Source organism: Bufo bufo, chromosome 5 (genome assembly GCF_905171765.1).
Source record: "Bufo bufo chromosome 5, aBufBuf1.1, whole genome shotgun sequence".
Classification (NCBI taxonomy): Eukaryota; Metazoa; Chordata; class Amphibia; order Anura; family Bufonidae; genus Bufo; species Bufo bufo.
The window spans coordinates 140,932,886-140,946,862 of NC_053393.1; the positions used below are offsets into that span (position 1 = coordinate 140,932,886).

The window sequence follows — 13,977 nt, forward strand, 5'->3', positions numbered from 1 at the left end:
ATGTCCGACATTTATTCTAGCAGCCTCCCGCCGTGCGCTGCCGGAAGCCCACCCCCATTATAGTCAATGGGGATGGAGCGGCAGTCCAGGGGCACACGGTCACTTGCGGCAGGACGGATCCGACAGGCTGTTCACCCGACGGAGCAGCCTGCCGGAGGTCCGTGCCGCTAGTGTGAAAGTAGCCATATAAGTCATATACTAGGAGAACTAGCAGTGAGAAGGAGCCTTTCCTGAGGTGGCAATATTAGGAAGTCATTTCGGAAGAAAATGTGTGCAGGATTGTTCAGACAGCTGATTTGGGGAAAAACAAAGGATGAGCTTAAAAAATTCTTGCCACAATTTTGTTGTGGAAGCTGTGGCAGGTGGCCACTCAGGGATTCACCCCATTTTGAGCCAATTTATCTGCATATCTGGAGGTCTTCCCTTTGGATGGACAGCTGCTCATCAAGCATTGCAATTAACTCTTGTTAACCTCTTCTTCCCCTGCGTAGAAAACGGTTTCTTACATATAGTCCCAGATATGATATGTATGACTTCTACACTGTCTAGAGAGATATAGATATGTATTTCTATAAACTTTAAAGTATGAATGAATGAACAAAGGGTATCTGGAAAATGTAATCTGTTTTGCTATGAAATGACTACATCAATACTTAGAGATGGAAGGGAGCAGGGAAGCTTCTGAGCTTCTGGTCCATCATTGAATGCAGGAGAAGGTGGACCAGACGGATAAACATCAGGGGGCGCTGCCAAAGAGGAAAATGTTCTTAAAAAAAGATTTTCTTGGCATGTATATTGCAATAATAGTTCATTTATAGAGCCCTGTTCATGGCATGGCACTTCGGATTTCTGCAGTGGATTCTGTGGCAGATTTCATTTCAGCTGTGTGCTCAGCCGTTATGCTCAGTTATGCACATTTTGCATCCGTTTTCCCCATTTCCGTCTGAGATCCGTTATTCCTACACACAGTATTTTTTTTTCTGTCTAAAATAACGGATCTCAGACGGAAATTGCTAAAATGGATTCTGAATGTGCATAAAGAATGCGTAAAATACAGGATCCATTTGTTCTTTATTTTTCTGTTCTTATGGATCAGAACGGAAAAATAAATTATGATGTGAACCTAGTGTTGTGTACGGCCACCTTTAGTCTAAAGTTTATCAAACTGGATGATTTATACTAAAACATTCATTAGCTGAAATTTAACAAAGAACTATATTTCTCGTACTTTTTTCCATTGGGGGACACAGACCATGGCTATAGCTTAGAGGTATTAGTAGGAGGGACACTATGCAAATATAAAAGAGAGCTCCTCCTCCTCGGGCTATACCTCCAGGCTCCACCAGGAGGAACTCAGTCTTTGCTTAGTGTCTGGTGAAGGAGGTTGACACTTATTGATTCAACTCCTTTTTGTTATTTTCTTCTAGATGGGGACGCAGGTCGGCATAGCGCCTTCCTTGTCCCCCATGGAGTGCCCGCCGCCGTCTTTTGGACGCTGCCTCCATTTTCCCCCAAGAAGACAAGTGGATCCGGGCTCGACCTGTTAGCTCCGGCATCCCACCAGCTCCTGGGTCACCTGATGCTGCCCTCCTCCAGAGCACTGTACTCTGGTGAGTCAGACGTCTGAAGAGGTGAGCCCTGCTTGTACGGAACAGAGGGAGAAGACTGCAGGAACAGATAAGTATGGCTGCAACCCCCCCTCCCTCCTTGTGATGTCTATGGGCAGCGTGGTGAAGTGGGACTGGATGTTTTCTTTTGTCAGGGGGGGTCTCTGGAGACACTATTCTGGCTATGAAGGTCAGCCTGGCGCCGGTGCGTCCTCCCTTCTGACACTCGCAGCAGCACCCGTCGGCAGCGGGCCTCCTGTTTTCTACCGAGGGCCTCGTCTCCCTTCATTAACCCCCACTTCGTCGTTCGGCGCCGGGGGACATCATTTTCAAAAGCGCGTGCGCGCTTCCTTCGTGCTTCTATGGGGGAGGTGTGACCCGTCGTGGGGGCGGAGCTTCACGCGCTTCGCTCTGCTGTCTGCCAGCGGCTTGCTTTGAAGCTCCTCACTCGCGTGGTTTCTCCCTGCTCCTCCGGTCGGTGCTGTTGCCTGGGTGGTAGGACTCTCTTAACTTGTACCGGTTGCCATCATGCCTAAGCCTGGGGCTCCCCTTAAGTCGGCCGAGACCTCTTCTCGGACCACAATTGGGTCCTGTAAGGAGTGTCTTCTGCCGCTCTCGGTCTCTGGTATCTGTGCCTCCTGCCCTGCCCCTGGACAGGATAATCCTTCTCCTCCTTCGCTTGCCCAGCCCAGTTCTGTCCCTGCGGTGCCCGCTTGGGCATCTGCCATGTCCAGCGCGGCCGCTGATTTGGCCTTAGTCGCCAAGGCAGCCATGTCCTTTATGTAACGTATGGCAGTTTCCAATCCTCCCCCAAGGGAGCGCAGGTCTAAATGGGAATTAACGCTGCCGCGTTTCCTGTACATGAGGAATTTTCCGCGGTATTATCCAGGGCCTGGGACCGTCCTAATCAAAAGTTCTCTGCCACCAAACACATGGATACGCTTTATCCTTTTCCGGCTGACAGTGTGGAGAAGTGGTCCTCTCCCCCTAAGGTGGATCCCCCCCGGTGGCCAGGTTAGCCAAGAACACGGCCCTCCCTGTTCTAGACGGCTCCTCCTTGCAGGACGCTGTGGACAGACGCCTGGACTCTTTCCAAATCCATTTTCTCACTGGCGGGCACGTCCCTGCGTTTGGCCTTTGCCTCGGCATGGGTGGCCAGAGCCCTCTTGGTTTGGTTACAGCACCACCACCAAGACCTGGCGGAACAGGATGCGTCTGCTGACGCACTGGATTTGGTTCTCCAGATGTCTCGGGCTTACAAGTTTCTTTGCGAGGCTTCCATGGACATTGGTTCCCTCTTTGCCCGCATTTCAGCCCTCTCGGTCATCCAGCGCAGAGAGGTCTGGTTGAAGGTGTGGGACGCTGATGCTTCTTCCAAGCGTTCTCTTGCTAACCTTTTGAGGGTTCAACTTTTTGGGGCTCAACTGGATGAGTTCATCTCTGCCGCTTCAGGGGGCAAGAGCACTCATCTTCCCCAGCCTAGATCTAAGCGCCCCTTTCGGACCAGGTCTTCCTGGTTCCCGGTACCAGTCCTTTCGCCGCTTCTCTTCTAGCAGAACGTCGCCGGCTTCCTCCGCAGGGGGGTCACAGGACTCCCGCAAGAAGCCCTCCTTCAAGCCCCAGCCTTCCTGGCGCCCGAGGGCACAGTCAGCCCGCCCTGCTGCTCCCAAGCAGTCTTCCGCATGAAGGGACGCCCCCAAAGCCGTCTGCTCTCCTATCAGCAGGTTTGGAGGGCTCATGTTCAGGCCTCCTGGGCTCTAGAAGTTGTAATGTCGGGTTACAAGATAGAATTCGCGTCCAGACCACCGGAACGTTTTTTCCCTTCTCGCGTTCCGGGGAATCAGGCCCGAGCCTCAGATCTCTTGATGGCAGTTTCTTCCCTTCTGGACCGGGGGGTTATTTCCCCAGTTCCCCCATAGGAACAGGGCACAGGTTTCTATTCAAACCTGTTCGCGGTCCCAAAGAAGAAGGGGTCGGTACGTCCGATCCTGGATCTGAAGCTGCTCAACAAGTTTCTGCGGGTGCGGAGGTTTCGTATGGAATCCCTCCGCTCCGTTATTGTTTCTCTTCTTCCAGGATGTTCCTCGTGTCCGTAGACATCCAGGATGCCTATCTGCATGTCCCTATCGCAGAATCTCACCTACGATTCCTGCGCTTCGCCATTGGTGGCAGGCACTTTCAGTTTGTCGCCCTTCCTTTCGGGTTAGCAACCGCCCCTCGGGTCTTTACCAAGATTCTAGCGCCGCTCATGGCGCTTCTTCGCACTAGGGGCATTCCTTTGCTGCCCTACCTGGACGACATCCTGATAAAGGCCCCCTCGCTTCCACAGGCCGAGGACAGCGTCCGGGTCACTGTTCAGACTCTGGAACGGTTCGGCTGGCTGATCAACTTCCCAAAATCCTTTTTCCTCCCTTCCCAGAAGCTCTCCTTCCTGGGGATGGTCTTGGATACCTCGGCCGCCAAAGTGTTTCTTTCAGACTCCAAGTCCTCCCAGATCCAGGGGTCGGTGTCGCACCTACTGCGCTCCTCGTGTCTCTCCATCAGGGAGTGCATGCGGGTCCTGGGGCTTATGGTAGCCTCTTTCGAGGCTGTTCCATATGCCCAGTTTCACTCTCGTTCGCTACAACGGGAGATCCTTTCCCTCTGGGACAAGACTCCTCGTGGTCTGGACGAGCGCATCCGCCTGTCTCAGTGGGTTCGGGCAGCTCTCCCTTGGTGGCTGTCCCCGATGAACCTGAGGTTGGGAAAATCTTTCCTCCCGTTCTCCTGGACGATCGTCACCACCGATTCCAGCCTCCTGGGTTGGGGCGGCGTTCTCCAGTCACGCACGGTTCAAGGGGTTTGGTCGGCGGCGGAATCTCGCCTCCCGATCAACATTCTGGAGCTGAGGGCGATTTTCCACTCACTCTCCCTCTCCCATTGGACTCCTCTCCTTGCGGGCCGCCCGGTGAGGATTCAGTCGGACAATGCCACGGCTGTGGCTTACATCAACCATCAAGGCGGGACCCGCAGCCGGATGGTGATGCAGGAGGTGACGAGAATTCTGCTGTGGGCGGAGTTGCACGTTCCGATTTTGTCAGCAGTATACATTCCAGGAGTAGACAACTGGACAGCGGACTTTCTAAGCCGCAACAAGGTGATCCAGGCGAGTGGTCTCTGCATCCAGATGTATTCGAAGACGTCTGCCGCAGGTGGGGCCGTCCGGATGTGGACTTGATGGCGTCCAAACTCAACAACAAGCTCCCGGTGTTCCTGGCTCGTGCCCGGGATCCGAAGGCATACGGGGTGGACGCGCTGGTGTCTCCGTGGAAGGACTTCAGCCTCCTCTATGTCTTCCATCCGCTTCCTCTGCTACCCAAAGTACTACGCAAGATCGAGGCGGAAGGGATTCCAACCGTTCTCATCGCCCCAGATTGGCCTCGCCGCGCATGGTTCTTGGACGTAGCTCGGATGCTGGCGGACGCCTCATGGCCTCTTCCCGACAGAGAGGATCTACTGTCTCAGGGGCCGCTCTTCCACCGGAATTTACAGTCTCTTCGTTTAACGGCGTGGCTGTTGAAACCGCCATCCTGAGGAAGAAAGGGTTCTCGGATTCGGTGATTAGAACCATGATCAGAGCGAGGAAGCCGGCTTCCTCCCGGATTTACTATCGTACCTGGAAGGCCTTCCTGACCTTTTGTGAGCACTCGGGGTTCCCCCCCCCCTTCGTTTTTCCATCCCTATGATACTATCTTTTCTTCAGTCGGAACTTGAGATGGGACTGTCGCTGAGCTTGTCTTTTTTCAGAAGTCCCTTGCTCTTCTGGGTCCTGTGAGGACTTTTCTTCAAGGGGTGGTGCATTCGGTACCTCCGTACGTCCCCCCTTGGGATCTCAATTTGGTCCTGCGCGCTCTCCAGACGGCCCCCTTCGAGCCTTTGAGTGATGTCTCCCTGACCTTTCTCTCCTGGAAAGTGGCCTTACTTGTGGCCATAACTTCCATCAGGCGGGTATCGGAGCTGACCGCACTTTCCTGCCAGGAGCCCTTTCTGGTTTTTCACTAGGATAAGGTGGTGCTCCGTCCGGTTCCCTCCGTTTTTGCCCAAGGTGGTCTCTTCCTTCCACCTTAACGAGGATCTTGTCCTGCCCTCCTTTTGTGCTTCTCCGACAAACCCCAAGGAACGGGCTCTGCATTCCCTGGATGTCGTCCGGGCCCTGAAGGTGTATCTGACGGCTACCGCCTCCGTCCGCCGTTCAGATTCCCTCTCTGCGATTCCCGAGGGACCTCGTAAGGGTCTGGCGGCCTCCAAGGTCACTGTGGCGCGATGGATTCGCTCGGCTATTTCCGCGGCTTATCGCGCTAGTGGTAGGGTTCCTTCGGCTCGGATTACCGCTCACTCCACTAGAGCGGTGGGAGCTTCCTGGGCAAGGCGTAATCGTGCCTCTGCGTCTCAGCTCTGTAAGCGGCCACCTGGTCGTCCTTACATACTTTTACGAAGTTTTATCAGTTGCATTCGCTGGCTTCGGCTGATGCTGTCTTTGGCCGCAGGGTTTTGCAGGCTGTGGTTCCTGTTTGACCGTTGGACGCTCCTCCTGGCGGTGTTGGTATTTTTTCCCACCGCATGGATTGCTTTAAAACGTCCCATGCTCTGTGTGTCCCAATGGAAAAAAGTACGAGAAAAGGAGATTTTTTGTGAAACTCACATGTAAGATCTTTTTCTCGTCTTTTCCATTGGGGTACACAATTCCCACCCATTCTGCCTGTTGCAGGATGGGTTTTTCAGTTCAGTTCTGTTTGTGGTTGGACCTCATGAGCGTTGGTCCGATGGCTTCCATTATTCTTTCTCGTCTCCTTCTCCTACTGCTTTTGCAACGCCTGAGTTCCTCCTGGTGGAGCCTGGGGGTATAGCCCAAGGAGGAGGAGCTCTCTTTTATATTTGCATAGTGTCCCTCCTACTAATACCTCTAAGCTATACCCATGGTCTGTGTCCCCCAATGGAAAAAGACGAGAAAAAGATTTTACAGGTGAGTTTCACAAAAAATCTCCTTTTTTAAACGATTAATGACAGACTATTATTATTTGATAAGAAATTTTGAATTTTTTTGGTAATTTTCATCTTGTAATTTGATTGATTCTCTTTCCTTCAAACAAAGACTGTTTGTGAGTAATCTTTCTCTGAAAGAACGTTCCCAGAAAGATCTTTTGTCCATCTCCCGGTTTCACTGTGACTAGACCTTTATGGGCTGTTTGAACAACTATAAACGCTAATTTCGTCTGCAATGTGTATGGCAATGTCTGTGAAACAATTGTTCACCAGATGATTGTTCAACTGCTGTTCAAGTTTCAACCAACTTCTACCTCTTGTGCACGGCCACTTTTAAACTGTATGTTATCATGAAGTAAACACACAGTATTTCCAGCCTTTTACCATGGAGACTATAATGCAGTAGTAGATACAATTTTTTTTATGAAGGCAATTTGTACAAAGTTGCAAGTATTCCATTCAGAAGAGTTTTAAAGGGAGTTGTGCCAAGTTTGAAAGTTATTCCCTTTCCATGTGCGTTGCTGTTCCATTAATTTTTCATGGGGATGCTGGAAGTAGCTGAGTTCACCATTCTCCAGCAGTCTCATAGCCAATGAATGGAGCAAGAGCAAACATGTTAGATCCACAGCTGACCTGTTACCTTCATTCTCTGGGTCAGTACGATTACAACAATACTATATAGTTTTCTTGTGTTTTAATACTGAAAAAATAAAATAAAATTTAAAACTTTTTTTATTGCCATATACTGACCCCGATAACTTTTTTTTTTTTAAGTTATGTCTACAGAGCTGTGTGGGGGCTCGTTTTTTGTAGGACAATTTGTAGTTTTCACTGATTTGTGTATGTCTTTTTGATCACCTCAGCCATTTTGGTTTTCTTTTCTGTTACACCATTCACCTTGGGAGATAAATATTTGTATATTTTAATAATTAAGGCATTTTGGTATGTGGTGATATCTATGGTCTTAGTTTTTTATTGTTTATTTTTATTTTAATTCTGGAGAAAGGGAGTGATTTGAATTTATTTCATATTAAAAACATTTTTTTTTCTTCCCCTGCCCCCTGGTGGGCTACAATGTGATCTTCAGATTTCTTTTAACTAACATTGTAGTTCACAAACACTACATTGTAAGCCTGGTTTGCTGTTATTCTATGGAGCCCTGCCCCCTGCAAGCCTCCATAAGATAAGATAAGATGCCTTTATTGTCACTGTACAATACAATGTACAATACAATGAAATGTTGTTTGGAGCAATCCTAGATGCCATGGACAGAGGAACTAGAACTGACATTTAAACTAAAGCATTACACTAGAAAAAAACAAAAACATTGCACTAGAAAGCATTACTATTCACAGTTCACAGCATATATATATATATATATATATAGCAAGAGCAAAGTAGGAAGTGCTTATGAGTATATATACACACTGATTCAGACACCACTGCAGACAAGAGATCATCATGGGTTCATGAATGCAGCAGTCACTTTCAGTCTGTGGTAGTTTCTATCCTAGGAAGGGGCAATAGTCTCTGAGCATTTAGGAGACTGATTGCTTTGGGGTAAAAGCTGTTCTTCAGCCTAGTGGTGCGGGCATGTAGGGCTCTAAGACGCCTACCAGAGTGTAGGGGAAAGAAAAGGCTGTGGCCGGGGTGAGTTGGATCCCCGCAGATAATTTTTGCTCTGTTGCTGCAGCGAGCAGTGAAGATGTCATCCAGTGATGGTAACTGAGTACCAGTGATTCTGACAGCCATTCTGATGATGCGCTTGAGGGTCTTTTTATCAGCCGGAGTACCACACTGTAATGCAGTATGTGATAACAGATTCTATGGTGCATCTGTAAAAATTGACTAGCAGCTGTTTTGTGAGTTGTGCTTTCTTCAGACTCCTCAGAAAATAAAGCCTCTGAAGGCCTTTTTTTTGGTAATTTCTGTTGTGTTTTTTATCCATGACAGGTCCTGACTAATATGAACTCCCAAGAATCTGAAACTTTGAACTATCTCCACGTTTCCACCATTAATGCTAATGGGATGGTGTCCATTTCGTTTCTTTTTCCTAAAATCCAGAATTGGCTCCTTTTTTTTCTTGGTATTGAGTATGAGGTTGTTGTTCTTACTCCATCTCTCTAGGTTCTCAACCTCTTTCCTATAGGCTGTTTCATCATTGTTGGAGATTAGGCCTATCACGGTCGTGTCATCTGCAAATTTTATAATGGTATTGGTATTGTGAATAGGTTTACAGTCATTTGTGAAGAGGGAGTAAAGGAGAGGGCTCAACACATAGCCTTGCGGTACCCCAGTGTTTAGTGTTAAGGATGAAGAGAAGTGCTTGCCCATGCGTACGATTTGTGGTCTTTTTGTAAGAAAATCCAGTATCCAGTTGCACAGGTGTGAGCTGAGACCCAAGTTGTTCAGTTTCGTTGCCAACTTGTTGGGAGGGATGGTGTTAAAGGCCGAGCTGTAATCAATGAACAGCATCCGCACATAGCTGTCTCTCTGCTCCAGGTGTGACAGCGCAGTGTGAAGGGTAAGTGAGACAGCATCCTCAGCCGACCTATGTGCTCTGTAAGCAAACTGGTATTGGTCCATGGAGGTGCAGATCTTGCTCTTCATGTGCCTGAGGACAAGTTGTTCAAAGCACTTCATAGCAATAGGAGTGAGAGCCATCGGGCGATAATCACTTAAGGTGTTCACCCTGGCCTGTTTTGGAATTGGGACAATTGTGGAGGACTTCAGGCAGGTGGGGACAATGGCCTGCTCTAGTGAGCTGTTAAACTTACTGGTAAACACTGTTTTCAGCTGTTTAGCACAGTTTTTTAGGACTTTTCCAGGAACTTCATCAGGACCAGCTGCTTTGCGGGGATTAATGTGGTTTAAGGCCCATTCTACCTCATGTGCTCTCAGCATCAGGGAACATGATGGAGCCTCTTGCTGGGCTAATTTGATGATAGGCAGCTCATTGTCTTTGTCAAATCGTGCAAAAAAAATGATTTAGGTCATCAGGAGAGAAAGAATTTCTGGTGTTGATAGAACAGGTGTTGCTCTTATAATTCGTAATGGACTTGATACCCTGCCACATACGGCGGGAATTAGAGCTTGTAAAATGATGTTGTATTTTTGTTTTGTAGCAGTGCTTTGCCTCCCTAATAGGAACCACAGCTCTGATATGTTGGTTCTCTGATATGTTGGTTCTCTTCAGAGAGACCCAACACATCAGAGCGAAGGAACAGCTTCCCCGATCGCCTCATGGAATTACCATTCCTGGCCCGGAAGCGCAATGCTTTCAGGTTTTCAGCATTTAGATGGCATGGTCACGGCTGACCATGGTATCTAAAGGATGAAATGTCTGCGATTGGGCCTCTGCTGTTTAAAATGATGGCACCCGCTGTGCTCTTGAGCAGACGCATTATTTAAATCCCCTCCTTCTACCGTACATGTACCGTGCTGGGTCTCTAGGGGTTTAAATCTTGCAGAAATTAATACTTTTATTACATGTGTAAATTTAATTTTTTGTGCGTTTAAATTTCATTTTAGATCCTTCTCAGAAGTCATCTTTTCTCAGAGCACTAAATTTTTTCATCAGTCATCTTTCCATGAATGACGTTATGGCAGCAGGCACTTGCTTCAAAGCCAGTTTATTTAGTCCCCAAGAAAAAGAGGAATACAACTATAACAAGTGCACAATTATAGTAAGAATCATTGAATTTGTAACCGTGATCCTGGATAATTGCCAGCAGGATTTCTGTAAGGTAAGCACAGACTTCTGTCGTCTCAAGAGGAGTTGTCAGCTCTCCTAGCAGCTTTTTAGCAAACACTTGCATTCCTTATGAAATAACAATTCTGTTATTTTTCCTGGAAATATATAATTACTTTTGTTACCATCTCCCTTGTCATAGGGTTGTGTCCCTACACAATCTGATACTAGCCCCCAGCTGGTAACCATTGTCGTCTGTCAATTTTTTTTTATACATTTCTAGTGGAAATAACAGAGGAATGGCACAGTAAAGAGTTATGAGAAAAGAATTGTTATATGATGAGCAATACAAATAATTACAGATTTGCAAGGAAGAATGACAAGCACTCTTTAAGGCTGCAATCACACATGCAGTTTTGGTGGCTTAGTTATGCAGCTTTTGAGCCGCACTCAGAAGTGGATTCAAAAGGAAGGGTAAGCATGAAGAAAATGCTACTGCAGACTTTTGCATTCACTCTTGTTTTCGGCTGTAAACTGCTGTAAAATCTGCATATAATTCCAGCCCGATAAAGATTGTAAAATTAGGAATGTTATCTTTTAAAATACAAATGGGAAATCCTAGATTTTGAGGTATACCTAACATTTACCCCATTGTATCCAGATGGTGAGAGTACATGCTTTTTTAATCGGGTATAAGTTTTATTGGAAATAAAAAGCGAAGAAATTGTAGACATATCTTGTACAGTGTTTCATATGACTTTCATAGTAAAATAAACTAGTGTTACATTTAAAATTATTCATATCTTGTCATTATTACAAACTCAAATGTTCCAGAAGAAACTCAATAAAAATGTATCACATATAACAATAATACCCCTCCACCCCCTTTCAACTTTTCTTGTGGAGAGACAACCATCCTAACCCATGAGAGTACATGCTTAAAGATTATATAAAAAAATAACGTAATATGGACAATGTAGATGAGAAAAAAGTTGGTGCTCCATGATTTCTCGCCCATATTCATTGGGGGACACAGGAACCGTGGGTGTAGCTATGTCCTCCAGGAGGCGTTGACACTAGATAAAGCTGTTAGCTGCTCCCCTGGCAGCTATACCCCCTCCAGCTTGGAGAGAGAGCTTTAGTTTTTTCTAGTGTCACTAGGAGGCAAGACCTCCCTGCTCTGCAGGGTAGCTCCTGAAGATTTTTTATTTTAGTTTTTTATTTTCCTTCTTTTCAGGTGGGAAACGGTGGTCGCCTCTCCTCCCTGTTATCCTGGGGAGCACGCCAGCGTTGGTCCGCCACGCTGCCTCCTCCCCCACAAGAAGACAAAGTGGACCAGGGCAGCCTCGCTCCCTGCATCCCGCCAGCTGCTAAGGAGGTGACCCTGCTGGTAAAAGGTGACCTTGCAGGTCCACTTATGGAGGGTGAACAAAAGAGGATGAAGATGAGGTGAGTACACGGGACTAGGTAAGTATGAAGCCTCTCCCCCCTCCCTCTTTGGCAGATCAAGAGTTAACAGGCAGGCGGCCAGGGGACTTTACTTATCTATAAACAAGACCCCTAAGGAGGAGGACCTTTGACATCAGAAGGGGTTAATCCGGCAGGCGTCAAGCGCCACCAACTATATGCGGGCGCCCCCTCTCACTTCCCTTCTAGGCCGACGGGTATTCAGGCTCATAGGGGGTTAATTAAATCTTCTCCCAACGAAAAGAGAGGAGCGCAGTCGACTCCAGCTCCCCGCTATTCACCACCATATTACGCCCCTTTCGGGAGCGGGGGCGCCAAGCGCGCCACTTCGAAAGGGTTAATGCCGCCACAAATGATATCGCCGCGGTGCATTTTTATAGCATGGGGGAATCCGACTGTGGGCTGGCTACCTTCTGCCCGACTCCTTCGGGGGCGGGCACCTATGGCCGATGGGGGCAAATCGCGCTCTGCTACAGATGTCTGTCCGCATGACAAGCGGAGAGACTGATCCGTTCTTGCAATGCATTTGTGAGACGGATCCGCATCCGGATGCGTCTCACAAATGCTTTGTCACATCCAGATCGGCGGAAAATCACTGATTCAGACCCTGACCTGAATTCCAAGCAATCTCCCAAGATTACGTCCGCGGTGGCCAGCAGTACTTGTCGTATGCATTGCCCCCTTCCATAGACGGAGTAATTGCAATACAGTACTTGCCTTATACATTGTCCCCTGCCATAGGTGGACTAAGTACAATAACACTGTTTTCAGTGCCGGGCGTATACATTCCCCCTCCCGCAGGTGGCGGAATTGCATCTCCACTGGGTTCAGTACCTGCCGTACGCATTAGCCCCTTCCATAGGTGGCGGGATGACATTATCACTGGTTACAATGTGTGCTGTATGCATTACCCCATACTTAGGTGCAATAATTGCACTTCCACGGAGTACAGGACTCGCCATGTGCACTAGTTCTCGCCGTGGGCATTAACCCCCCTTTATTGTGGGGTATTTCCCTACCTCTGGCTTCAGTACTTGCCGTATGCATTCCACCTTCCATAGGTAGGGTAATTGCACATGGTCCTGAATGTCGCGCTATCCCTCTCCATAGGCGGAGTGTTGCACTTCACCGTGCTTCCAGCTACATTTCCTACTTCCACAAGAGATCCACTAGCGGGGAATACCTAAACACCTCGGGATGCTGTAATTCAACTACGCCACGGCTCTGTGTGCCTTCGCTTATTTCACAAGGGGGTGTGGCAACAGTTGGTACCCGCGGGTGCCCGATACTCTTACTCTAGTGGTATATGGCTATTCCTTCTTTTCTTTTGGCGCTGGTTTTGGACATGCTTATAACATCCTCTGTCTTCTCAGGGGGTTGCCTAGCATCACTTGTGTCCTAGAAGACCCCCCATCTCCATGGGCCTCCACCGTTCCAGTTGGTCATAATATTGTCCGCATCAATGAGTAGTGCGTACACCATTGCACATCTATGGTGAGTACATTCCAGCAAGTCGAGTGTTCACTGACTCTGTATTCTCTATCCACCACTTCTCCTTCTCTGAGGAAGTGGTTCTGCTGCCACTCTGGTTTAGCTACTACAGTGTGTCCCCCCACACAGGTGCAAATTTTTCGCTAATGCTCGAGTTCGTAGTCGCTGCAGTTGGACATCCCCCTCAGATAGGTCTTACCCTGGCGCTAGCTTGACAGTTGCTCCTGTTCAGCCCCCTTTCAGGTTGAGTTTTTACGGTAGCTCTACTTAACTGGGGCAGTATAGTACGTGGTTTTTACGGATAGTCTCAGGCCCCCCTCACTTTGCGCTGACGGGGTAAGCGCTGACTCCTACTGTGGGAGTGGTATTTGCGTTACCACTACATTCTTTGGTTTTTACTGCACAGCTCATTTGTCAGGTGTTGGGCTCTTCTAGCACTGATTTCGGTGTCCTCTGCGGGTGGCCCCCTCCTCTGCTGCGGTATGGGGCTAGCAATACAGTGTGACTCCTCTCGCCTGGCTTTCTCCTCAGGCACTTATTCCTTGACTACTTTTGTATAGCGCCGGTCTCAGATGGGGAAATGGGCTTCAGTCCTAGCCTATTCCTCTCCTGTCTTTTCCTCTGGCTCATGGTTCATAGCCACCCCGCAAGTCTTATGTTAGTACCTTCTCTCATCTGCTTTGCACAGAGTATTCGTTA

General features: G+C 48.3%; 1 protein-coding gene across 1 annotated transcript in view; it reads left to right on the plus strand.

Annotated features, from left to right (window-relative positions):
- The window catches only part of PRKDC (protein kinase, DNA-activated, catalytic subunit), a 448,398-nt gene that overhangs the window by 174,823 nt on the left and 259,598 nt on the right, over positions 1 to 13,977 (plus strand). The window contains 1 exon segment of the mRNA XM_040433446.1: positions 10,161 to 10,375. Within this exon segment, the coding sequence (XP_040289380.1) occupies positions 10,161 to 10,375 (215 nt within the window).